The sequence below is a fragment of the Ochotona princeps genome, chromosome 29 (genome assembly GCF_030435755.1).
Source record: "Ochotona princeps isolate mOchPri1 chromosome 29, mOchPri1.hap1, whole genome shotgun sequence".
Classification (NCBI taxonomy): Eukaryota; Metazoa; Chordata; class Mammalia; order Lagomorpha; family Ochotonidae; genus Ochotona; species Ochotona princeps.
Window position 1 is genome coordinate 14,536,596 of NC_080860.1, and position 27,375 is coordinate 14,563,970.

The 27,375-nt window shown below is 56.1% G+C and overlaps 1 protein-coding gene across 1 annotated transcript in view; it reads right to left on the bottom strand.

The window, feature by feature from the left end:
* Window positions 1-1,465: 1,465 nt before the first annotated feature.
* The window catches only part of MN1 (MN1 proto-oncogene, transcriptional regulator), a 38,841-nt gene continuing 12,931 nt past the window's right edge, over window positions 1,466-27,375 (bottom strand). The window contains exon 2 of the mRNA XM_004591948.2: window positions 1,466-2,003. Within this exon, the coding sequence (XP_004592005.2) occupies window positions 1,822-2,003 (182 nt within the window). The 3' untranslated portion in view covers window positions 1,466-1,821. The remainder of the gene's footprint in view (window positions 2,004-27,375) is intronic.

The following is a 27,375-nucleotide window of genomic DNA, read 5'->3' on the forward strand; positions in this document are numbered from 1 at the left end:
TTCTGTGAACATAAACAAGGTGGGTGTTGTAGGGTCAGCCCAAACTCCTCAGGTGGATGCTTTAAAAAAAAATTGTTTTAAATGGCAGTTCTATAAACACTGAAAATGTTCGAGCAAGAGGAGGGAGACTCAAGGTGGAGCATTTAGTAAGATGCACTTGGGAACAGAACTGGAAGAAGCACCCCCGGGATCAGGGATGTGGGTGCAGCAACGGGATAGGGCACCGGTTACCCTATACTCCCTGGCATCTCTCTGTACCCACCGGCATCCCCGACAAATGATTTCCACGGGCACTGACAGCATCCAAAATGCTCTCCCTGGCAATGCCAATTCTCTGTTCACTTCTGCTCAAAAAAAAAAAAAGTGATTCTCTCGCAAAACACACAGGGCACCAGGTGGACATGGCGCTCCGGCCTTTGCAACAAGGTGAAATGGGAAATCAAAAGGCAGGTGGGAAAGCAAGGAGCGAAAGGGAAAAAATAAAAAAAGCCCAGAAGGCAGACTGGTGTGTTTCTCCTTCCTTGTCAAAGCTACAGATTCCAAGGACAGGCTCTGGGTGAGGTGGGCAGGGGACGAGGGAGGGTGTGGGAGGCACACGCAACCCTCTCCTCTTCCCCCTAGGAGCTCAGGCCAGGAAAGAGCAAGAATTCAGATTTCCTCTTCTCCAAGGTCAAACTGGCCTGGTGTTGCAGCACCCACCCACCCCGCAACCCCAAGTTTTTGCAAGTGGGAAGTTTTTCAACTGCCATCCTGCTCTGCACCCCCGCCCCCTCCCCAGGCAGACCCAGGTCTCCTTCACATTGGAGCGCACAAATGTGGAGTGAGGAGCTCACTGGGAGGCCCAGAAAGAGGGAGAAAACACCACAGCCCCGCACATTCCAGAACATTCCAGAACATTCCGACTCTTTTCCCAGAGCAGGCAGGACGTGTCATCCTGTTGACTTGCAGAGCCGGCCAGCTTGCAGCAGGAGTGAGTGGGGAAAGGGAAGGAGGCTGAGGGCTGAGTGTTGTGTTGGTAAGAACAAAAATACATCTATTTTCTCGGGGCACAGACAACACAAAACCTCAGGCGGAATTCCTGAGGGGGCTATTAATTGTTGGGTTCCTGTCTGGCTGATGACAGTTGGGTGTCAATATATAATATCGTGATGACAATCTGACTTTCACCTGGCAATATTCCAGAAGTACTAACCTCCAAGATTTCCATTTTAACAAGCAGTGAACAAAGAAAAAAAAGAGAGAGAGAGGAGAGGAAGGGGCAGGGGAGAAGAAAGGAAGAAAATAATAAAAGAGGAACGCAACTTGTGTCTGATGATGAAATAATACGTGGACGCACAGCAGCGCGAAAATTCAACCAGGGAAAAGGGTGTGTGTGTGGGGGGGGTCTCTTAAAATGGGGGCCAAGAGGATAGAAAGATGGGGGGCGCAGTGGGAAGGGGGTGTCTCAGGAATAGAAGTGAAAGCTGAAGTTACTAAACTGCAGAATGATTAACACTGGTAACAGCACTGGGGCCTCAACAGGTTTTTTTTTTTCTTTTAAAAACAAAACAAAACAAACAAAAAAACCCTAAAAGCTTTGGGGTTTCTTTTTGAATGTCCCCTTTAAATTAACCCTTTCCGGTCCGTATGCCACTAAGCAGGTACCAACCTAGGAAAACAAAAATATTCATCATCATCCACTCAGTGACAGTGGCCCTTGAGAGAGAGAGAGAGAGAGAGAGAGAGACAAGGATGGAGAGGACAGGTGCATGGGGGTGTGAGGGGGAGAGAAGGAGGGGAGACAGGAGTGGGCCTGGTGGGGGAAGGGTCGTCCTCATGGATTCAAGTCAGGGCGGCCACGAACGTCCCGAATCTGTTAGAGATGTCCGAGTGCAGGGACCTCCAGCTGGGCACTGAGGCTCGGGCCTTGGCATCGCCCACGTCGTCCGTGCAGTGGACGGACAGGCACTGCAAGTGGCTGCCGGGCTGTGCGGCAGAGGCCTTGTTTGCAGGGAGGTCGTGGGCTGCGGAGACAGAAAAAGGAGAGGACGTTAGTGGTGGTGGTGGTGGGCGAGGCCCCGGGCGGTGGGTGGACCTTCAGCAGCCCTGCCCACACCCCTGCACGGAGAGATCTGGGGTGCCTAAGGCGGCCAGTCAAGCCTTCCTTTCATTCTCTCCCCGCCCCCATGACAATCCTCTAAGCCCCTCCTCAGCCATACAGCCAGAAAACATGGTGATGTCTGTGTTAGATGTGCCTGAGGGGACAGGCAGCTGCAACCCTTCACACCTTAGTAAGAATCAGAAGTCCCAGGAATGGGCATATGGAGGCAGGCAAGGACGTGGGCACGGCCTATCAGGAAAAATCTGCCAGTGACGTCATTAGGTGTTTGCGTCAGAAGAAACCCATCTGTCCGTCCCATTATTCCATGACCTTGTCCATGAGCCCTCATATTTGCCCGCGAGTACTCTCATACACCCCCTGCCCACTCCCGCTTCCACAGCTCAGCTCAAAGAAGGCAGGTGAGTCACCTGAAATCACACAGCCCAACTTCTGGGGCTTCTCTGCTGCCTAGAAATGAGCAGAGCTGGAATGGGAGGGACGGGGCGGAGGGGCACCAGTCAATCCGTGCAAACCCAGCCAGGGCCCTGTGCCAAGCAGGACTTGCCCTGCCTGCCCCTCCCTCAGGGATTAAGCAGGAGGCCTCCCCAGGAGCTGAGTGAGACTGCAAAGAAATCCACCATCCCCACACCGGTGGGAGGGACCCGGGGCAATGGGAAAGGAGGGTTTTGGTCCCCCAACCCTGAAGGCGTTGGGGTCTGCAAACTGGGAGGGGGAGGCAGAGCTGGGAGCAGGATGAGGAGGGAGGCACCTTCCTTGACACTCACGGTATCTCCCTGTGTCCAACGCCTCTGTAAGTCACGGCTGCCATGTGGCCACTCTGAACTTCCTGACCGCATTGGTCAAGCAGGGCTGATGCCTACAAAGGCAGGGCGTGGGGTGGGGAGGGGTGGTGGGCCGGCAGGTGCAAGGCCCTGGCAGCCTCCCAAGGGTCCCTCCTCCCCCCACACCCCAGCTTCCTGGGGGATACAGGCAGGTGCACCCCTGAGAGTGAGCTCAGCCTCAGATCCCATTTCACAGCTGGAGATGCTGAGGCCGGAGCGCTGGCTGGCAAGGCTGGCGGGGCCAGGAAACCACCCATGCCCCCACATTCACCCAGAGAAGCCACCAGGACCCAGCACCTCAGCACCCAGCAGGCAGCCTCTGCTCCTGCTTGCACTGCTCCCAGCAACACCTGCTGCCTCATGCTGACACACACTATCCCCCCACCACCACCCCCAACCACCACTGCCAAGATCTGGCCCAGCAATGGCTCCTCCAGAGACAGGAAGAGCCACATGCACAGGACATGCGCATGGCCCTTCCTGGACATCATCGCAAGGAACAGACACAGCATCACCTGCACCCATTCACAGAGGAGAAAACTGAGGCCCAGGCTTGAGTTCCCAGACTCCCTGGCTGCCTAGGTCCAGGAAAGCAGAAGGAAGCAGACACTTCCCACGCCAAACACTGAGATGTCCAACAAGGCTTTGGTTCCCAAGTTCAAGGTGAGCAAGGCCAGAGACATGGCTCCTCCAGCCTGGGGTTACTCCATAATGAGGGCATGCCTGGCCTACAGGGGCCCTTGGACTATCTGATCCCACCCCCCACTCCAGCAGCAGAGTGAATCTTCTCTTTCACGAGCACCTGCAGCAGCTCAGAGAGGGTGTGGGGCTTGCCCCAAGTCCCAGAGCCCTGACACGGTCAAGCCAGCCCTGGGGACTCTTTTCCCAGAGAGGAGGTTGTGCGTCAGTTCCTGACAACCCGAGCATGACCAAACGGATCCTCTCTCACCGGCTTCATTCCAGCCAGGGACAGGGAGAAGGGGTGGAGGGGGAGCGGCACGCCCGGGGGCCGGCAGCTGCCCCAGATGCCGGGGCACTACCAATAAATGAGGCCCACGGAAGCCGCCTCAAGTCACAGCCTGCCCCGCCTGTACAGAGGCCTTCAGACCCCGGACCCTGGAGAGCGGGGTCCCCCCCACCCACAGTAGGGCACACGTCACGGAGCCCCTAGCAGCAAGAGGGGACCCTGGAGTCTCCCAAGTGCCTGGCGTGGACAAGCACCCTGGAGCTCGCCCGGCTTGTTGTTCCATCTTCCCTGTTAGATCTGGCTGCACGATCCAGGGGGCAGGCTCTCTGGCGGGTCAATGGCCCTTGCCCCTATTTGACAGCCAGAAAGACTGAGGCTCTGCTAGGCAGGGAACTACACAGGCAGGCGGCACCTGGGCACTGAGTTTATGGCTGCCTTTAGAGCTTGTAGTTTACAAGTGGTCGGAGCAATGGAGGAAGCCACATGAGAGAAAGAGCCAGCAACACGGCACGCGTGGGACAGAGAAGGGGTCAGTGAATCCCAGAGGCAGCTGAGTCCTTCAGCCATCCAGGCAGCACAAGACCAAGGTCTTCGGGGTGCTTAGACACCCCAACATCTCTCCACCATCCTCCCAGTGCCAGGTCAGTATCAGGGAGAAAAGAGGCTGATACATGGGCAGTTGACAGACCCATATCTCTCTGGCAGGGCCCAAGAGGGGAGGACGGTGGCCAGTCTCAGATCAAGGGACACTTAAGCTCTCCAAACTCAGGTTCTAAGACACGGGTTGCGGGGAAAGACTGGGCCCCCCCCCACCCGTCGGGGAGGTAGTGAGGGGGATTAAGTGAAATGAGCCATGGAAAGCACTTGGCGTGTGGCCGGGACTGCCGCCCGCCCTTGCGGCCGGCCCATCAGGCTGCACTGACAGGGAGGGCCCGGGGATGTTCCTGCTGGCCGTGACTGTGGCAGAGACAGACAGAATACAGTCTCACGGGTGCTCACCTGCGAGTGTTTCCACGTGTGTGTTTTTGCTTCCGGAGATGCTACCCACGGAGGGGACCCAAGTCAGCCAGACACACCTTGCCGTCATCTCATTCTGGCCATCTGGCCAGCTGCTCGCCCCTGCCCCTCGCCAAGAAAAGCACCTGTGTGCAACCCAGCTACCTTCATCTCCCTCCCTCCCTCGCCCCTGCCCACCATGGCAGTGCCCAAGTCAATGGCCCCCTACCTCCTAACCTAGGACATGGCCCCAGCCCAGGTGCTAACTTACCCGGGCTGTAACAGGAACAGTCATGGAACCTTTCTCTCAGGCTGCTAGGAGGGAAGCTGTGAAACCCCCCAGCAGCACACCCTCTACAATCCAACAGCCAGTACTGTGGCACAGCCATCCCCCAGTGTCCCGCCATGGGCGAGTCTCTCCATCTCTGCCAGCCCAGGCCAAGACCGAGGCTGGCGTGGGTGTGTGTGCGTTGGGGCTGGGAAGGGGAGTGTCCAGGCGCAATCCCCAGGGCCGAGCAGGCGAACTAGAATTCCGAGCGTATTTTTAACTCCGAGCTTACGTAAGGAGCAGTGTGGGCCTCGGTGCACAATAGCGAGTGACTCTTACCCCACTCAACCTCTCCGGCTTCCTACAGAGAGAAAAGGGATTTGGGTTTTTCCTTTATTTGGACTTAGTTGGGGGGTTGGGGGAGGGTTAGAGGACACTAAGTTTGAGTGACAGCTGCCATTCAGCCAGTCCACCTCCTCGTGTGGGCTTTGTCTCGCAGCCTGGGAGTCCCTCCAGTCTCTATGCGCGCCCTCCAGCTCTCCAACACATCAGTGAATGACCCCCAAACCTTCACGGCTCCTGTTCCTCCGCCCCAGCTAGTCCTGGGCCACTCTTTGTCATCCACAATCAACCCAGGCCCCAGAGAGGAAGTGGCCGCCCCATCCTCCAGGCTTGCTCCCTCATCCCTACCATGCTACCATTGCCCTCTGTGAGTCAGATGCCCATGTCCAAGCACCTGCTCCAACCTTCCATAGCCACTGCGTGCCGGGTTCTCCCGGGACAAGAGTCCACGTGGTCCACCTCCCTCTGGGGGGAGAGGGAGACGGAGGTGGGAGGCTCACTCCCACCTCATCTCTCAGCGTCACCCCCCCATCAGAAGCCCCCATCCACTCAGCCATGCGAGACCACGCCCACCCAGCCCCGTAAGCCACGCCCAACTAACCAGGTGAGGCCACGCCCCCCGGAATTACAGAACTCTGTATATCTCACACAGCCCATCTCCCCTGAACCTACTGGGGATCCACATGTGCACGGATTTCAGAAACATATTTTCTGCACCAAAAGAAACATAATCATCTCAGTCCATTTTCCACACACGATTTTTTTTAAGCGTATGTTTTTTGCTTCTGGCAAGACAGAGTGAGCGTGAGAAAGAGAGAGCACGGAACAGCTGTTCCGTGCCCCAGTGCAGGGACTCTGGTGGACGGGAATCCTGAGGTCAGGGTGTCCCTGACCGGCCACCAACGATGGGACGCAGTGGGCCACACTCTCTAACCCAGGTCCTTGGCACTGTCCCCAGTAGGCCAACCTTGGGTCAGTCACTTTCTCCCTCTCTGGGTCACAGCAGTTCCTTGCTGGGTCCCGTTCTGCAGTGCCCAGGCATGCAGCAGATGCCCAGGCACTGGTCAAGGACCATCAGGACAAGAGCAGAGAGGCTGGGTGAGCAGAAGGTAGCAAAGGGGGGGTCCATAGGATCACCACGCAACCGAATAACAGAAAGCTCTGTCCCTCTGCCTCCTACCCACTTCTGTCTGGGTTCAAACTCCCATGTAACCTGCCTTTAGCTCTGCGGTGGTAAGGGCTCCATGGCGACGGTGGCCAGGGGAAGGTGAACCTGTAGACCCTGCATGCGTGGTCACAAGGAATGAGGAGACCAGTAAGGATTCTTCCAGGGAGGTCCCGGGTGCTGAAGCCGCAGCCCCTGGGCACAGCCACACCTGTGTGATTGGGCATACTTACTCTGCCCCCCCGCTTCTCTGCACCTGTGTGATTTTCCTCTAAGAATGAGACACAGTCCCCTGACTCCTTCTGTCCCTTTGGGGCAATCAGATGCCACATTCAATGGAGTTCAAGACCTCCAGAAGTGAGCTGGTTCAATGTAAGCCCCAGGGACCACTACCCAATCCCAGAGGCATGAGGACAGGGGCCAGAGACCCAACAGGGCAGGTGGGCCGCAACCTGCACATCCCACACGGGCCATGCAGACTACCCAGCCTCTGTCCGTGTCCCTGCCCCAACTCTGTTGGCTCATTGACGACAACGTCCACCCAGACTGCTCGGATGGCAGAAGAGGGGGACAGAGCAAGCCAACCATGCCCCTGTGCCACCGTCCCCTGGAATACAGCGGGGACGCCAGCCACGGCTCATCCTCCTCATCATATCACCCCAGCAGCCAGGCATGGGGCCCTGACATGCCAGTCCAGCTACAACAAAGGACACAGGGAGGAGGGTCGCACACAGAAGGTCACACAGCTGACCAGCAGCACAGCCGGCGTTGTGCCAGGGCCGTGTGACGCCAAAGCGTGAGGGGCAGAGAGCAAAGCACACTGGCAGGGTCAGGGCAGCAGGCACTACCCCACGCCTTTCCTTCCATGTCTCTCGGCCTCTCTCTCTCCCTCTCTCTCCATTTCTCTCTCTTTCTTCCATCTCTCCTCTTTTCTCACTCTTCTCTCCCTTTTCTCTCTCTCTCCTTTTCTCTCCTTCTTCCCTTTCTCTCTCTCCTCCTCCTCCCTCCCTCTTTGCCCAGTCCCATGGTCCACCCCACCGCCACAGGGCAGGAGGCCTGAATAGGGCTCCTGATTCCCTCTGCCCTGGGCTCAGGGCCAGGCAGGAAGAGAGCCCCAGTCCCCAGGAACACTCAGGAGAGGTTGTCGTCCCCACTCCACACACAGGGTGAAGCCACTGAGGCAGCTCCGCGCGGTCGCGGTCGGGAATTAATCTGAGCTGACTGGGCTGAGGGCGGCTGTCACTTAGATTGAGAGGAGGCTGAGGGCTCCCAGGAGGGGACGCAGCAAGGACGCCTTGCGGCTGAGGGTGGGGGTGGGGAGTAAAGGCTGGGGCAGGTCGGAGGAGGGGGGCTGGGCCCTGGGGACCTCCCTCAGCTCTGAAGCAGGACTCATGGTGGGGGAGGCAGGAATGAGGACCAGAGCCCCAGAGAAACCAAGGGGCAGCTCAGCAGGGCAGGCTCTGCCACCAACCATAGTATCTCCAATCTGGCTTCTTACCAGGGTGCCTCAGGCCGTGTAGCCAGTGACCTGTACCAAACACAGCCATGTACCCCCCCAACCCCACCAGGCCCACTCTGGGCCCACGTGCTGCCCAGACATGACAACTGTGGGTGGGGGGGCGCAGTGGATGTAGTGTGTGTCCCTCAGCTTGCACCTTCCTGGCTCTACCATCCACCCCACCCCGATCCTGACAGCTTGTGCAGGGAGAACACTGCCTGCCAACTGCAGGGATGCTAACTTCCCATCCGCGGAATGGGGATGGAGGGAGTGGGGTCTGCAGAGGACCCTGGGCAGGGGATGAGGACAAAGCAAGCCAAGCTCGCAGTGCTGCCCCAGGCGGTAAACAGAATGGCAGCATCCCCTACAGAGGCACCTGCTGCACAGCTCCATGCTCTGGCTGCTCCACTTACGATCCAGCTTCCTGCTCACGCGCACGGCAGATGATGTGGCTCACGTACCCGAGCCCCGGCTGCCTGCATAGGAAGCCCAGATGGAGTTCAGCCCAGCCCAGCCCTGGCGGTGGGATGTGAGCCAGGGATCTTCTGACCTCTGCCTTGCCAATAAAAGGAAAAAGAACATTCCAAAAAACCCACAGCAGGTGCATCTGGTATTGTTTGAGGCCCCCCAGCCTGGCTTCTACTTCAGGCCCCTTTGCCCACAGGTCGGCCTCAGAGTGTCAGAGCCAAGCAGGATGCTCTACCTCTCTGAGCCCTCTCCTGTGTGAACCAGGGCTGACGTCCGGCTAAGCCACCGGTGTCCTGCCTAGTGCTGCGCTGGGAGCCTTGTGTAGAAACTGTTTTTGTAAACCAAAATGAAAGGCTCCCCCCAGTAGCCTAGGATCATGGAATCGCACCCCACCACTTCCCATGCCGGAAGACCTGAAGGTGAGTTGCCTCGTCTGTCTATATCCCAGGCTCCAAGTGGTACATCCACTAAGCAGGGCGGCTGGGAGAAGAGCAATACGATCTTGCCTGACTCAACAGCTACTACCACATGCCCACACCTGTCACACGGTCCCTCTGCTGAACTCAAGCATATGTAACCCTGGGGTAGCGTCCTTGCCTCACTCCACAGACGAAGTTCCCAGCATTCACAAGCCACATCCCAGGAACCCCAGCCTGTCCGGCCCTCAGATTGGTTTTGTAAATAAAGTTTTATTGGCACGCAGCCACTATTTTCATGTAGCTTTATGGACAGTTAAGCAAATACCTGGGACATGTTGATCCTGGCAGCTTAGAACCGACAAACCCAAACTGTTCACTCTCAGGCCCTGTGACCTGGGACATGGGAGTGGAGTGTTGGCTAAGGGGATGACATCAGTCGTTCAAGTTCACAGAGCCAGGAAGTAGCAGTCAGGTGTTCAATCCGTGCTCCTGTGAGGACTCACGGGCAAAGGCGGATACCTTCGTGTCTTCCCACTTCAAAACTCTGACGCACTAAAGTGTGGGCTGGGCAAGGGTAGGAGGTTGTAAAAAAAAATTCCAGAATATTCCACAAACATGACACCAGAGGAAACAAGTGGACTCTCCCTAGCTGAGCAGATGCAATGTCAGACAGAGGAGTTGCCCAGGCAACTGTCGAAAGAATCCGTTTTAGGGAGTGAGTTTAACCTTCCATTTGCCACGCCACCATCCCATATAGGTGAGTGTTTGACTCCTGGCCATTCCACTGCCAGTCCAGCTCCATGGCATGGGAAGACCGCAGCCAAGTGCTTGGACCCCCTGCCCCCCAAGGTGGGAGACCCGGCAGAAGCTCCTGGCTCCCTGGCTCTGACCCAGCCCTGGGCTGTTGTGACCATTTGGGGCAAGGAATCAACCCTCCTCTGCTTCTCTCTCTGTGTAACTTTCACATAAATACAAATCAATCAATTAATAAAATGCAGATTTCAAAAAAACCCCTTACAGAACCCTAGACCTGACCAGACCAAAGCCACCAGCTGGATCTCAAGTTCAGAAAGAAGAAAGAGACAGGTCAGGTGGACGGGGCCTGCATGGACAACAGTGGGCAGGACCTGGACCCTGGAGGCTGGCCCGGGATCTTCTCACTCTGCCCACAGGACGACCAAGGTCATGGCACCAGAAGGCAGGCAAGCAGGACTGGAACTTGAGTGTGCAGGCATGCTGAGCCCATGCCTGCCCCACCCAGCCCCTGGAGTCCACTTTGGGTGCTGGGTGGCTCTCTCCCTGCTCTCTGGGCCTGGGGTCCTGTTCTGGCCTCGGGCACAGCACCTGCTCCACTCTACAGCCTGCAGACACTCCTTGGTGGGTGTGCTCAGGAGCTTGACAGGGCAGGGAGGGAAGTGGCGGAGCGAAGCTACTAACTTTGTTTGCTGGGTGTTTCTGCTGAATCAAGGGCCACCTGTGCTGCTGTTGCCCCTGGAAATGGGGCGGAGTGAAGTGGTGGTGGGGGCTCCCTACCTTTCCTCTCAGGCAGAGAGTGTAGGCAGAGGCAGCCGCAGGGTGGGGGCTGAGTGACTAAGGCGACCGGGGCCTCACCTTCCGAGAGCTCTCTGCTCCACCCACACCTCACCTGTCAGGAGGATTTTCTGGGTTGGCAGGGCATCTCCCATAGGGATTCAGACTCAAATGGCCATGGCTGCTGGGTGCTGAATGCAGGCGAAACCAAGGCCAGCGAGGGACAGGTCGGGGGGACGGAGGTGAGCAGGTCAGAAGATACCCAGCTATCTGCTCACACTGGCACTGGACCCCCTGTTCATTCAGAGGATGTTGCCAGTACACTGTAACCATGTTTCCCAGCGATTCATCCCTCCTCCTCCTCTTCCTCCTCCTCCTCTTGCTCTTCCTCCTCAGGGACCACGAGTATCCTGTCTCCCTTCACCCGGCTCACTTTTCTGCAGCCTTCCTGTGACAGGGAAAGGGGTGTCACAGCCCTGCAGTGGCCTGACACTGAAGGTGGATCCTGACTTCCTGCACTTGGCTGGTCTGTGAGCTCCCTGATGCCCGGGAATCTTGTAGCTCCTCTTCGCCATCACAACCCTGGCCCTGGGCACACAGCAGGTCTGTCCACCAGCCAGCCAGACTGAGAGCAGGTAATGATGGCAGGGCTTCGCTGGGCAGGAGGGGTGGGCTGGGTGCAGACGTGGCCAAACCCACACCAGCTTCTGAGCCTCTCGTCTTCGCAAAGCCCACAGAAAATGTATATTAGGGAGGCAGAGCAAAAGAAGTGGGTTTCCCATCAAAATCAATGTGTCTTTTAATGTCATTTCTGCATCCCACCTACACTTCTCAACCTCTGTGGGGTCCCCCCAGGTTTTGGATGGCATCAAATTCTGTTATTTCTTCCTGACTGGTCCAGCATGGCAGGGCCACCTGACCCTCAGGGGCCAGGAGGAAGCCAAGTGACTTTGCAAAACCACTTCTGCTTTCACTCCACGCCAGGAAGAGAGGGAGGGGACGGGGAGAGGAATTCAGCAGACCAAGAAGGAAGCGAGGACTGAAACCTGTTTTCCACCCTGAGGAGCGCGCAGAAGCGTCCTACCACCCCTCTGGACCCCCTTCCCTGCACCCCTGCTCAGGAAACACCTGCCATGCCTGGGGTGCCACAGGGCATGACAGACTGGCATGCGCGTGCTGGGTCAGGTGCATCCGGTGTTCACCACCTTACCGCCTCCCAGCCCGCCCGCCCAATGGCCAGCAAACCTTGGGGAATCAAGTCCCTCCCCCATCGCTCCCCACAACCAGGGGAGGCGGCATACAGTGTAGCAGATGAAAGCCCTCACCCACTTGAGCCACAAGCCTGCAGAGATGGTTCCTGGTAGCTGGTGGACAGAGCTACAGGGAATGCCCAACCCTGTTGCCAAGCAACAGGCTTTCACCCCTCCCTCCCCCACCACCACCATCACTTTGACCCACCCCAGAGCTCTGGCACACTTTGGGGGGCTCAAGTGGCTGTTCCTGGGAAGTGCTACAAACTCAGGGACCTTGGGAGTCCAGGCCATCCAAGACAGCAGTCGCTAGCCACACATGGCTTTTGAATGCTTGAAGTATGTAAAACTTATGAAATCCATCCCGCCACCAACACAACGACATGCCTGTGCAGGCCCAAGGCATTCCTGCTATCCAAGGTCTACATGGGGACCAATGCTCACCTGCAATCCTATGTAAAAAGTCACTCCCGATCCCTGGTGGCCGTGACCATATAGGTTTCCCACAGGAGAAGAGTCCTGTCCTTTTCATATAGGAAGGGTCACGGAGCTAAATCTGAGACTATAGCTGATCAAACTACCTGGGTCTCCCACCAAAGCACATTTCCTCTTGAGCCCAGGGCAGACATTGCTAATCAACTCCAGCACCTACTCCCACAGAATCAGGTCCAGGCCCGAGTCCTTCTCGACCCCGTGCTCCGGGCAGCCAGAACGAATCGATCCACATTACCACTTGACACCCAATCGGTAATCTGACCTTAGTCCCACCATACCAGGGAGAGAAACTGAAGCTCAATAAAACAAAGTGATTTGCACAAGATCGAACGATAGGCCAAGGTCAGTCTGGGATGCAGACCCACGCCTGTTCCTGCCTCTTAACTCTCCCCATCCTGGTTTTCCTATCAAAGTTCTGGATGGCGGAAATGCAATCCAGTCTTCAGGATTGACAGTGCAAGCTCGGTGATTGGGGATGAAGATGAAGGGTAGAAATAATGTCAGCAACAACATGAAGCCTCTTATGAAGCACCTGCTGCACGGCCAGCCCAAGCCTGTCCTCACGGATGGTGACGAGGGACCCGCATGAACCCCACCCTGTCAGCATCCCCAGGCAAGGAGTCCACAGACAGGCTTGGGTTTCAGGGGAAGATGAAAAGGGATTCAGACCCCCCAGTCTGGCTTCCTGACTCACCCAGACAACCATGTGAGTCTGGGTAACAGCTCGAGTGTGGCCTTGGACAAGGTACTTTTCCTCCAAGGGGGCTTCGGCTCCCTGTAGTGGGAGAAGGAAAACTGGCCTGGCCTAAAAAAAAAAAAACAACAAAAAGGAGCTGAGCAGACACTACATGCAGCTTCAGCCAACAGCCCCTGTTGGAGCAGCGTTTCAAGTCCCAGCTGCCCTGCTTCCCATCCAGCCCCCTGCTAAGGCACCTGGGGAAGTAGAGAAAGATACTCCAAGTGCATGGGCACCTGCTACCCATGTGGGAAACCTGGATGGAGTTCCAGGCTCCTGGTCCAGCCCTGGCATTGTGACCATTTGGGGAGTGAACCTGCAGGTGGAAAATCCTCTATCTTTTCTTTTTTTCTCATTGCCTTGCAAATAAATGAGCAAATCATTAAAAAGAAAAGAGAAAGCCAGTGCGTTGATTTACGGAATGGTCTGAGTTGGTCTCCGTTTTACAAAGGAGAAAAAGGGAGGTTTGGGGAAAGGACAGAACCTGTCCAGGGTCCCCCAGGTGGTGCATGGTTTGGTAGAAGACCCTCAGCCTGGAACTGTGTTACTAGAAGATTTCTCACTCTCTTCCAGGGATGTGGTGGGAAAGGCACCATTTAGGACCATCTGCTGGCACAGCTCAGCCCAGCATCATTCCCCAAGGCTCCTCAGACACAAAATAAGGACGAAGGAGGGAAGCCACTACGTCCTCTCTCTGCTCTGGGGAAGAGTATCCACTCTGAGTCCCAGGCCTGGTGGACAGGCGTTCACAAGACGGGCGCCTCCAGCCGCCCATGAGACCAGCACGCGGTCCAGCAAGTAGCACCTCTGCCACATCTCCACTGAGAAATTGTGCACATTCAACTGCAGGTCGTATTTAATGTCATTAAGCAGAACGGCACAAGATGAATGGGGCTTTGACCTTGCAAGGGAGCCAGCAGGGAGTGAATATCGAGACAGGAGCACCCCCCACCTGCCCGCGGCACTTAAGCGGTGCTGGCTGCGTGCTTGCATGCATCCCCTCCCATCTCAACCTCGCAGGCGCACACAGCAGTCAGGACACTGGTGTGTGGCAGTGGGAGGCTCCAGCGGATGCCCTTCCTGGCTACTTGCACAAACCAGCTCACCTCCAGGGCCTCAGTTGTCTCACCCGCCAAATAGGAACAAGCGTCACGTGACTCCACATGGGCTTAGCCCAGGGACTATACTTGGCGCATGCGCCATGGAAACTACCACCACTCTCAATGTCATTGCCAGCAGCAGCAAGGAGTAGGGCTTTACACAGCTGCTTCCGCCGGGCCAGGTCAGAGGTTGGGGCTGAGGACGCCCGGCTTTCTCCGGCTCCTCAAGTAGGCACCCCCTGCCCTCCAACACACACACACACACACACACACACACACGCCCTGGGAGCCACGCAGCACCAGCCAAACTCAGACCAGCCAGGAGCTGGGGACACAGACTCCCAAGGGGTGGTGGGGGGGGGGGAGCTTGGAGAAGAAAAGGGGGCCCCTGTCCCCGAGCTGCTGCTTGCTGGTGCCAGCCTCCCTGAGGCCCAAAGGGGGCCCCGGAGCAGCTCTGAAAGGCAGCCGGGCGCCGGGGCGGTTGCGATGAGTTCATCTTATCAAGGCAGAATATTAAACAGCTCCAGTCCTAAGGCGCACAGGGCTCAGCTTCAGCCCGAGAGGAAGGGAGGCTGCAGGCCAGCGGGTGCAGGACTCCAGCTCATATTCAAACCTTCTTCTGGACTCAGGGTGGCCCCACACCCCCAGACAGAGGCGGGACACACCTCGTTTGCATCCTCATGGCCTCCTCCACCTGGCAGAGAACCCCTAAGGCTGATCACGGCCCCCACCCACCCACCACATCTGGCCAGCTTTCTGGGCGGCTGCAGTTCGCACCTGGAGCTATAACTTCCTTCTCAGCTTTCCCACAGCTGCTCCATTCCTCAGCCAGGGAAACTGAGGCAGGGCCAGCCGAGTGGATTCCAGCAAGCAAATTTCTCTAGCCAGATCCACCCCATGTCTCACTGAAGGAGTGGGCTCTTTCTCCCCCCAAGCAGAGCCCGAAGAGGAGGGTGACTTGCCCAGTATCACACAGCCCCCTCCATTCAAGGACCTACGGGTAGTCAGGCCCTTCCCCCATTTTTTCTGCCCACCAAGCCAAGCCACCTCTGGACACGGGGCCAAAGGGAACGTTCATGCCTCAGGATCACTGTGGCAGAAAGAGATTAATAACAACAGAGCCGGGATCCCAGTGTGGTAGCCTAGTGGCTAAAGTTCTCGCCTTGCACACACCGGGATCCCATATGGCTGCTGTTTCTAATCCCTGCAGCCCCGCTTCCCATCCAGCTCCCTGCTTGTGGCCTGGGAGAGCAGTCGAGGACGGCCCAAAGCCTTGGGACCCTGCCCCTGCAAGGGAGACCCAGAGGAGGCTTCTGGGTAGGATAAGCAGGCTGGGTGCTCTCCCATGGTTCCAGGGAGCTTTGCTGGTGACAAACAGAAGCCCCGTGACAATGACACTCACCAAAAGTATGTAAGGTCCCCCGTGCAGCCCGGTGTTGGCGGCAGCACACTGGCAGAACAGACCCTGTACCACTGTGACAGCGTGCTGACCGTGTCACCACACGGCTTTCATCTCGCCTGACCTTGACTGAGCAGCTCCAGACGCAGGGGTCCCAAAGCATGAGTGTCTTCTTGCACCCAGGGGTGCCCTGGCTTGTAGGGCAGGAAGAACAGGAGAAAGGGCGTGACTAACTGCCAGCCATGCCCGCACAAAGGTGCAAACTTTCCTTGTCTGCACCTCATCTTCCCCATCCACAAAATGGGTCGGCAGCAGGAGCTGCCTGGAGATGTGTGAGCATGCAATAGGGGCACACGCTGGGCTCTGTAGGCTTAACCCCCTGCTTCAGTGACAGAATGGGGCGGCTGGCTCAGGCTTGTCCACCATTCCTGGCCTTCCAGGCGGCTCTGACATGGAGGACTCAAGGCCTCAGAACTGCGCTGTTACGACCTTGCACGTTGCCCCTCCCCCAGCCTATGACCACACCTCCCACACCCAAGTTTTCCCAGACGTAAATCAGGACGTTGACCAGGTGAAGATGGACCATGCGGCTGGGAGGTTGGCATCTCGACCCCAGTCCCTAAGATGCCACTCGTGCAGGGGTCAAAACCCAAGTCATCACTCTCCTACAACACACCCTTGACCATCCACCACCCCGCAAGTCGGTGGGTTGAGTTTGATCTGGAAACCTTCCAGGATGCGTCAAGCCCTAATGACAAGGCCCCCAGACTCCCTGGTGAAGAGAACGGGGAGAAGGGCCCCGTATCTGGATGGGGACGTGTGGGCATGATGGCCAGAATGCCCTTAAGAAGCCCCTATTCCAGGGGTGAGGTCCCACTCCGCTTCTGAGTCCAGTTTCCCGCTAACGCACACCACTCCAGGCCCTTGAGTGCGTGGGCTCCTTCCACCCACACAGGAGACCAGAATGTGGCTCCAGCCTCCTGGCTCCAGCCCGGCCCAAGCCTGGCTGTTGCAGATACTGAGGCAATGAACCCGCAAATAGATGATATCTCTTACTCTCTCTCCCTTTCAAGCACAACAGAGAAGGACCCAGGGTCCCTGAGCTAGCAGGTATGGGCCGGGCTGCAAAGGGTTAAGCACAGCTAGGCTGTCTGGGAGGGCATTGGAGCAGCCTGGGCTGCCCACTGCTCCCCTGCCTGAAGCTTGACCCCTGACATTTCCACTCCCAGCCACTCTTGCATTTAAAAAAAGAAGAGATGGAAAAAAAAATTGCAGGGACCAACGATTTGGGTGGAAGGCAGTGGGGAGTGGCGTGGGGGGGCGCTGTCTGGAGATTTCCCTTAGCAGTTCATTACCCCCCAGCAAAAAAAAAAAAAAGATTTTTTTTTTTTTTTAAAGAAAGGCAAAGAGGGGAGGCAGAAGGAGGAGAAACAGAAGAATTCAAAGGTGGTAGACAAGTTACCCGGAATCCTCAGGCACCACTAAATTTTCTGATTAATTAACCCTGAAAGGGGGCCTCTCTGGCAGACCTTTCTAGTTGGGGGGGGGGGTGTTCAGGCTGGAGGCACCCCATTGGCAGAGCGGGGCGGCCTCTCTCTGGGGGAGGGGGCTCCACAGCGAGGTCCTGGGAATGGGCGGGGTGAGGAGGAGGTGGTGGTGTGTGCAATCGCATCTCTGTAGTTAAAACCAAGGTTGATAAGGAATTTATCAAATGAGATTTACACGGAGACACCCTAATTAAGAGGTTAGTCTCTGGTTTAATTGCCTTCAAACCCAGGCAGGCAGGCCCAGGCACATGAAGTTTCAGTCTGACCTCATTAAAAAATAATAATAACCAAACAGAATGAAACCCAGAGTCCACTGAGGGCTGACCAGAGGGAGGGGGAGGGGGCTGGGTCTGATTTGGGAGTGGGAGGGGCCTGGGAGGGGGCACTTCTGGACTAAATTTGCATCTAATGAGCACCCTAGGCAAGCTTACAGACCTGCTCTCTCAACCCATCTCACCCTTCTCCCCCACACCCCTGCCAACCCCATCAAAGTCCCTGCTTCCCACCTCCCGGAAGCATGCATGGCCCCCTCCCCGAGTGGACAGCGTGGTCTCGAGTGGACAGCGTAGTCTCGGTGAGGGAGGTTGTTGGGGGAGGGCTAGTCTTCAGGGGCTTGTTTGTTTGGAATGGAAGTAGAAAGAACCCAAAGGAACCTGCTGGAGGATTGTTGGGGTGGGGTGGGGGGCAAAGGAGGAGAAAGACAGACAGGGAGGTGAGGGGGCGAGGAGCGGCTGCGCACAGCTGGAGGTCCTCCAGGGGACACCACCCCCTCCCACTGGGCTCACAAAGTGAGGGGAAGACACTGGTTGCCCCCCCACCCTCTCAGCAGCAAACCAGGGGTCAGGATGGCTTTTCTGCCCCGTGCCTTGGACCACACAAGATCACCCACGGAAATCTGTTACCAAGGTGTTGAATTTCGAGGTCCGTTCCTGCAGCTATGGCCACGGCCATGGTCTTGGCTGGCAAGACCACAGGCTTGACTGGGAGACCCACCGGCCGGCCATGGACAAGCCCTGAGAAGCCACCCACAATGAGAAGACCAGTAAGGAGTGGTGAGATTTCTTCCCAAAGCCGGATCTGGAAGACAGCCCCAGACAAGACAGGAGCACGGGTCAGGGCACGGGGGATGGGGTGGCGTATGAGCAGAGTGGCCACGGTGTATGTGGCCGGCCGTGCCGCAACAAAGAACCATGAGCTCAGTTCCCGGGACCTGTCCAGCAGCGGGAGGCTGCCTGGTTTGTCTCCCCCGCCGCCCAGGCAAAGGACGTCACATTCTATACACAGACTGGAAGGGCCCATTAATATTCCCCTAAATATTATTAGCATTGTTGCTATGGTTTTAAGGCACGGAGTCTCCACACCCGACAGACACAAGCAGGCATGCGTGGGACTCTCACGGGTCCCAGGAGCTGTAGTGTGTCTCACCGCTGGTCCCTTTTCACCCTAACCTGTGTTCTGGAAATTCTTAGCCATCCGGCCAGCCACAGCAGCTACTAGCTCTGCCCTGCACTGCCCCCTCCCCGCTCCTTCTTCGCTCACTGAGACCACCCTCTGCAGGCTGTCCCCCAGGGGGACAAGGGAATGCGCACTTCTGCCTCTCTGGGTCCCTGGTTGCTCCTCCTGCCCAGGAGGCAGGGAGCAGGCGTGTTGGTGTCCAGGGTGAGTGTCGGCAGTGACAACGTGCCAGACGCCAGCTGGAAGATTCTGATAATCACCGCTCCCCCCAATCCCGAAAGCCTTCCTGTGACCCCACAGAACTCAAAAGGACCAGGAGGAAATAGAGGCCCGGGAGCGGCAGGGGCAGGGTAGTAGAGAAGAGGGCAGGCCTGCCATAGGCTCAGGATACAGGCTGCAGCTCCAGGGTCCAGCAGCCAGAGAAGGTGGAAATCTAGACATCCCCCTGTGGAGTCCACCACAGTCCAGAGGGACAACGGCTGTTCCCCAAGGCAGGCACGGCCCACCGCAAAAGGACACGCTGACCTAACACAGAGCAGTTTTTACCCAAAGGAAGAGCCCACCATCGAGAGAGGTACCCTTGACCCTTAACCAGGGTGACCCATCACCCCCTTCTAGGTCCCAAGGGCTAAAGGCACCAGGTGTGGATGCGACCTCAATGCTGTTACTGGACGAAGCCCTTACTGCCACCACCCTGTCCCAGTTCTGGGATGAGGACAACAAAATCCCAACTCCCACCCCCATCCCCTGAGCACATGCATGGGTCCTCGCAGATAGCAAAACTGACCCTCTGCGCAGACAGGCAAACAGAGGCTCATCCAAATACCAGCAGGTCCCTGGGCTCCTACCCCGCTCCTCTATCCATGGCAAAGACTTTGAACAGCCCACGACCCTAAGTTGTTTTTATTTTTCTCTTGAGCATCTATCTGTGGACATGGGGCTGTTGGTACCCCTCAGCAACCTCAGGCAGGTCCCTCTGCTTGTCTGGGCCCTTTCTCCTCCGTAAAATGGGACTTGGTAGAACAGGGGACTCCAGAATTGGGGGCCTGTGAAGATGGGCTACTCAGAGTCAGGAAGTAATTTTTGAAGTTACGAGCTACATGCCAGATCTAACTCATCCACAGAAGTGCCCCCTCCTCGGCTGGGCTTTGCTTTCGTATCGAGGTGACCTAAAGGCACAAAGCCTGGGCAAAAAAATGGAATCAGAAGCTGCCTGACCACTGCCCTACACATCTGGGCTTCCTTCATAGGGGCCGGGGACATCAGGGAAGGGATATACACAAGTGTCAAAGGCTCCAACACAACCCTGGTTTCCTACACACCTGCCTTGAGCTGTCCCAGCCGGATCCTCACTCCACTGCCAGGCATGCCACACTCAGAAGATCCCCCTCTGCTTACCTGACCACACCCCTAACTCCTAAGTGTCTGGGGGGCAAGGGAGGAGGGTGGGGGCTGCCTGTCATGCCCCTCCTGGTTCCTGGAATGGGCTAGCTCAGTCCTGCCCTTGCACTTGTTGCCACCCCCCTCCCATCCTGGACCCCACCCCTCCTAGTATCCCTTCTGGCAGAGCCTGACAGGCAGCCGACTCCAGGGTGTGGAAGCCCATTGCCAAAGACCCAGGGATTTCGTAAGCAGGGACACGACTGACAGAGCTTTGATGCCATGGACCTTGGCAGGAGTATGCACACCGTGGCAGTCAACAGACATCAGTGCCCTCTACCCCTGCCGCCCCTGTCTCGTCACTTGGCTCTCAGTTGTACCACGACACCCCCTCTCCACGTGTCCCCAGTGGACCAGTCTACGACTCATTCTCTGCCCACTCCTCCACCTGCTCTTGTTTGCTGTTTGTCCAGCAACCCGCCCCCTCCCCTAGGACAACAGGGGTTTTCATCTCGCTGACCCTCGCCCCTCCCAGCCCTCTTGACAGCATCACCTTGGGGTATGTGCTTGACACACGTTTGTCAAATAAAAAGAACGGGCCAGGACAGGCGTTGAGCGTGGCAGTTCAGTCAACCTTGGACACTCACATCCCACATCGGAGTGCCCGGGGTTCAAACCCTGCATTCCAGCATCCCTGCTGATGGGCACCCTGGCAAGCAGCGAGTGACAACACAAGGACCTGGAATGCTGCCACTTCCATGAGAGACCTGGATGGAGCTCCAGGTCCCTGGCCTCAGCCAGCTCAGCCCTGGCTGTTGCTGGCATTTGGGTATGTAAGCCAGAGAATGAAAGACCCCTCCCTCTGTCTTTCAAATAAGAAACATTTACATCATTCATAAACACATGTGCAAGCTTTTTTTTTGCGCCTGATCCTAGTGCCAGATTTTGAGTCTTACACTCAATTTGTCCGTGACAGTTGCTCACTTCCTGGAGTCAAGCATTCACGGCTCCAGTGGCAGGGCTTGCCGGGGAGCTATGGTGGGCAGTGAGGGGTGACGTAGCAGACTCACCAACCCCTCTGCCTGCTGTCGTGCAGGCCAAGTAGCCCCCAGGGTGCACGGCCATGCCTGAGGACCACCAGTTTGTCACTCTCGGGACCCTGAAACTCCCACGGCAGCTGGGACTGGGCCGAGGATCGCCCCCCGTTTTCACCAGCAGACACTGGCTGCTGGAGTTCCAAACAAGCAGGATGGCGTCCGTGTTGCAAATGGAGCCGCAGAGGCGCAGAGAGGGAGACCACATGTTTCAGGTCACCCAGTACAGAAGAGGCAGAGCTGAGATGGAACCCAGGCCTGCCTCAACTCAATCCCCCACTGCCAGAACTCATGGTGTAGCCACCACCAGCAACTGGGGCCCGACCATACTAAGACTGCTACCCCAGCATCTGCACCGAGTCTCCCCACACCGACATGGATCGGATTTGCACCCACCTCATCCCTCCACCCTCCACGGCCACATGCCAACCCCAAGGCACTAAGGCTTCCCACCCATCTATGTCTTGGGGTGACTCAGTGATTTTTACTGAGTTGTCCCTAGGGTGAGTCCCAAGCCCAGCACCTGCAGCACAGCCCAGCATAGCTCTCTTCTGTGCCTCACTCTCCCCATCCCTAAGATGGGTCTAAGCATGCAGTGCCTACAAAGCACCTGGTAGGCAGCAGGTGCTGCGTACAAGCTGCTGTTGCCCCACTTCCTCTGAATGTCAGCATGCAGGCTGATGAACTTGCTGGTTCCTCCCAGTCCCTAGCTACAGAGACACAGAGAGGTCAAGCAACCTGCCTAGGATCACACAGCTAGCTGAACTCATTCTGTGCTGTCCCCACAGCCCCTCTACGAGTCACACAACTCAGAAGATCAAATGTCAGGCCCAGGGACCCAATGCTAAGGAAAGTCCATCAGGGTCAAGCTCACGTCCTGGGTGCTGTGCACTTCCAGGCCAGGGCTGCTGGCACCAGGTGCTGTCTAGAAAGGCTTGGAAACGTCTGGTTTTAGAAGCTCCAGCTCTGGCCATGCGCAAGGCTTGGCCGGGCAGAATCAGCGCCCAGTGCCCACCCCCTCCACCTCAGGGGAGGAGGTGGTTCCAGAAGTAGGCAGGGACACCTAAGGCTTCCCGTCGCCAGATCGTCCATTCGGTGCCTGTGCTGTGTGGCCTTGGTGGCGTTGCCTGCCCTCTCTGGGCTTTAGGTCTCAAGGCTGGCAAAAATAAAAATAGAGAAAGAAAACAAAAGTAGGAGAAGGTACTTGCCACCCTAGAATCTGTTTTTTTCCACTTTACCTGAAAGGCAGAGAGAGAGAGAAAAAAAAAGAATCTTCCCTCCACTGGTTCACTTTTCAAATGCCCACGGCAGCCGGGGCTGGACCAGACCAAAGCCTGGGCTCTGGATCTCCATCCGGGTCTTCCACGTGGGTAGCAGGGACCCAAGGACCTGAGTCATCCTCTGCTGTCTCGCGGCTGAGCAGCAACAGGAAGGCAGAGCCAGGAATGGGCCTAGGCACTCCAACAGGGACTGAGAGTATCTTTATCATGAAGTCAAGCACTTGTCCCCCACCTCCCCGACCTTAGCTTTGGGTTTTGTTTGTTTGTTTGTTTTTTGGGGGTTTATTGTTTTTACCCGAATTCCCCACTCTCCACTGTGCCATGGTGGTGGTGACCGAGAAAGTCGCAGGCATGCGATTCCAGACTACACCCACAGTTGTCAGTCTGGACTCAACAGCCAAGGCCAGACCATGTACACACAGACACACACACACACACACTCTGGGCAAGGAAAACTGGGTCAGCAGACACTGGCCCACAGTGGCAGCCAGCGCCACGGGCACTTGCCATCCCCATAGGCGTTGGCCACTGTGCATGAAGCTGGCTTTCCAGACAGAGGTGAGCCTGCCCTGGTCCCCAAATGGCTCCTCCATGGGCAGGCCTTGCCCGGAGAAATGAGAGCTGCAAAGAGTCCCTTCCCCCACTCCCCACCCCACCCCCCTGTCTGTCACACAAAGCCACTGGGCAGGGCAGGGCAGGCACCTGGGCCTCCCCGCACCCCCAACTCGTGGCAGTCAGAGGGAGGAGGCCATACCAAGAGGATCATGGGAGATGCCCTGAGACTGGAGGTCACCAGGAACGGCTCAGATTTCAGGAGCAGCTTCTCTTGGTTGACAAAACCCACCAAACTCAACCCACCCGAAGTTGCCCGGTGAGAAGGAAACACAAACTGAAATGCCGCTTTTACGGGAGCCATCAGCAGACAGAGCTGCTGCGCCCTGACCCGCAAACGTCCAAGACATGGGACGGACTGAGGTGGAGACGGAGGCCCCCTTTGCAAGCTGGGACACGGTTTTTTTCTTCCCCCATGGGCTTAAAAAACCAGATCAGTTGCACACAAAAGTTTAAAAAGAGAACATGCTCCTGTTTGGGAAAAGAATTTCATTAGGAAAAAATATAATATCAAAATATCCATTTAGAAAGACTCTGCCATTAAATCCCAGCACTCTGCTCAGAAGGGAAAATTGCATTTTTATCTAAATGGTTTTTCTGCATAAGCCATTGACAATCTCCTCCGCCTCTCTGCGACCCTCAGCGGGGGCCTCCGGGCTGCGGGTGGCCCTCGGCGCCTCCAACACACAGAATTCGTACACCCCGCCGAAAAACAGCTCCAACAGGGACCTCCGCAAATACTCAAGCCCGGGTCCTGATTTTTGTTTTGTTTTGTTTTTTAAGAAAAAAAAAATCAATACTGCTAGGGCAGGGGGTTGTTGATTTTAATCTCCAAACACACACACTTTTTGGCCGTGCAAGGGTAACCATTCAATCACCACGTCCCCGGGTACTTCCTAAAGTTGGGGGCAAGTGGAATTCAGAGACAAGTTTAATGGGGTACAGAACATCTCCTTAAAAAGGCACCTTTTTTTTTCATGACACATAATTCGCACAAACCCTTGACAGACTGTGTGTGTGTGTGTGTGAACAAGTGTACACACAGCTATGTGTGTTACAGAAAGCCTACATGCATTTCAAAGGTGCCTGCAGTGTGGGAAGCATCTTCCCATTTCGCTTTCCTCAAACTTTCCGAGTGCTGTCTTATGGAGCTGCGCCTGTTGGAGTTGCTTCACACACAAACACACGCATGTAGACACACACACACACACACACACACGGTTACCCATCCACCTAGCAAACAGGGAAAGGATGAAATCGGGAATCTAAAAACAAGCTATTTTTAAATGCTAACACAAACACTCCAAGATAGCCCTATGCTATTTTCCCATTAAACCAAGTCTCTGTCCGTTTGAAAAGCAAGCGCAATCGGACTCTGAGCGCTTGGCCAGCGAGCCCTGCTGCTCGCCACCGTGGAAAAAAACATTCTCCCGGAAGAAGCGAACACACAGGCGCGGCTGTGGCCACGTCGCACCCATAGATAGCACTGCACCCCGTAATGTTGTGTGCCCAGATGCCAACATGTCCCCAAATTCAAAATGTACAGTTTGTTCTCTTCGCCAAAAAAGTTATAGGAACAAAAAAAAAAAAGTCTTCCAACATTTTCTCTCTGGGATTCCCAAAATAACTTAATACTTAATACCAAATGTCGGGAGCTCAATTAATTCATTAAGGCAATGCAGAGGCTGGGATGGATTTCGGAGTGCGTGTTGGGGGGTGGCGGTTGGGGGGCCCTGGTGAGGCCCCTGCCAGCAGGCAGCAGAATGCCTTGGATAGCTCTGTCCCAGAACTGGCTAGTCCATAAATCCTGCCCAAATCCAGAACTATCACAATAACAGCCCATCCAGGTAACAGGTATGTCCTGCTCGCCAGTCACCCCCAACCACCACCACCACCATCACCCAGACAAGCATCTGGAAGATTTAGGAGCCTGGCTGGGGGTGTTGTAATGACCAGAAAGGACTCCGGTATTTAAGGGTTAGCTAAAGACACTCTCTAGCATCAAGTCCAGACACCAACCCCCATTAGGCTTTAACGGGCCCACATTAAAACAAAAACAAAGAAAAGAAATTGTATCCTTTTTGTTCCCGTTGCCTGTTTCCCAGGCACCTCAGGATCCTCCCAGGCCAGCTCAGAGAAGAATCGACTTGGCCAGGGCCCTCGGGGCTGTGCCGACACTGGACAGGTGGAAGTCACGCACACACAGACGCATAACGAGACAGGACAGAGGGAAAGGGGGTTGATCACTCAGGAGCCCGGCTGTGGGCCACAGCAGCTAGTTGGCGGTGGTTTCTGAAAGGGGCTACAACTGGCAGCCCGCAAAGGCTGTTGGGGAGCCCTCCATGGAAAAGGGGTGCTCCAAGAAGCCCCGGGGGTGTCCCACCATGACACCTGCGCCCCATTTGAGCAGTCAGCATTCAAGAAACGCCCAAGTGCCAGGCTAGTGTTTTTGGTTTGTTTTGTTTCTGCAACTTTGGAAAACTTTTTTTCTTCCTTCTCTGGCAGTCAGTCCATACACACACACACACACACACACACACACGTATGTCCCACCATCAATACCACCACCACCACTACCACCACCAAGTAAGGTAGCAGGCATTCCAAAGCAGGAAAAAGCCGCCTGTCCATGCCGTCCCTTGCCTCCCAGCGTCCAAGAACATCACACTCTGCGAAGCGGGTTTATGAAGTGACAGCTGAAGCCCCCTTCCTGTCCCAAAAAGGTGATAGGAACCCAGACTGCAGGGGGAGGGCATTATTCTATGACAGCCAAATGGACCCAATGAATGTTCTCTCTCTCTCTCTCTCTCTCTCTCTCTCTCTCTCTCTCTCTCTCACACACACACACACACACTAATCCTTGCAGAATGCCTCTCCCACACTGAGCATACAATAATTGCTTATTAACGACATTGACCCCAAATAGCGAAATGTACCAGTACATTCATCAACACCCCACCCCCTGGGCAAGGGCTAACGGGATTACAAATTTGGCCAAAATTGACCACGAGGAGGATCAATAAAATTCCACTCCCAGCTGCACGGCGCACAGAACGGCCCATGAGAATCGGCTTGGGAAGGACGAAGAGTTTTTCTAGTTTGTGGCAAGATTTGGAAGGAGGCTCCCCACCCCACCACACCCCTGTCACGTGTGCAGGTGTATCCTGTACATCGGCAGGTGAGTAACCAGGGAGAAACTGGCAAAAGACACCCAACACTCCATGCCCAAACAGTTGTAGAAATAATGGTTGTGGGCTGAAGATCCTATTAAAAAAAAAAAAAGCCACATCTTGGCCCACAGAACTCTTTTTCTTAAAATGCGAAGCAGCCAGCACTCACGTTGCAGGCGACGCAAATGGGCAATTTGTTTTTAGCCAAGTAAGCCAGGCGACAAAAGCACCAGGTGCGTGCGTGTGTGTGTGTGTGTAAGGGGGGCTTCAATGGCCAGCTTGTGGGGAAGGTGGTGGGGGCAATGGTGAGTCCCCAGCTTCTCTATGTACTCAGTTGATCCCAAGCCGGGGAAATTTCCCTCTTGCTTAATTCCACTGCCTCGGGTTCCCCCTTTTTACCTGCTACTGAACAGAAATGAAAAATCTAGAAGGCCTAGGCTTCTAGAAACCCATGGGCACTGCCTGGAGTTGCCTCTGGAGGAGCTCAGGAGGGCCTGGGCAGGGGAGCCTCAGGGGTGAGGAGGGACCACCTCCATAGGCTCCTAAAGAGAAGCCATCTTTTCGCTGCAGCAGGCCACGTGGGGCCGGCTCCTCTCGCAGGGGGCTCACACAGTCCCTGAGCTCACCCAGCACCCGCCCGCCATGCCATGTGCCCGCCTGAGGTTAGGAATGACACGGAAATGAGCCCTGATTGCTAACAGGCCCATGGCGTGGTCATCCTGGGGAGGCCCCCACGCCTGTTCCCCCCTGCCAACCTGTGGTCGTTGGGGCGCTCCGAGCCCTGGAGGGGGATTCCCAGCCAAGAACTTTCTGTCCTTTGTTGCGCCTGCCGACAGGGGTCCCCTACTCCACCCCCTCCCCCCCACCCCGCAACTCCTACCTCCCCACCCAGCGCCATCAACCTTTCTCAAAAAATAGCATTCTGGTAACTTCACAGTTAGAAATTATTTTCCACATTTGAACCCCAAATAGCTTTCCAACTCATACAAACTCATTTCTCAGGGTCCCGTCCGTCCCTCACGCCCAAGAAAACGAAACTGCACCCCGATTTCCATTCTGATTTCTAGTTGGTGGTGCTTCTGCCCCAGCCTTCTGGCTGCTGGTCCGCTGGGGCAGGGAGTCCGCATCGGACTCGAATGGCCCAGGACTTTTTTCCAAGAACCCAGAAAAGGGCAGGGGCCGAGCCCACGGCCTCTTCTCCTCGACAGCTCCTCGGCTCATGCAAGAAACAGCTTTGGGGAGTCTCAGGGAGGACAAGCCCATACCCCACTTCTCAAGTCAA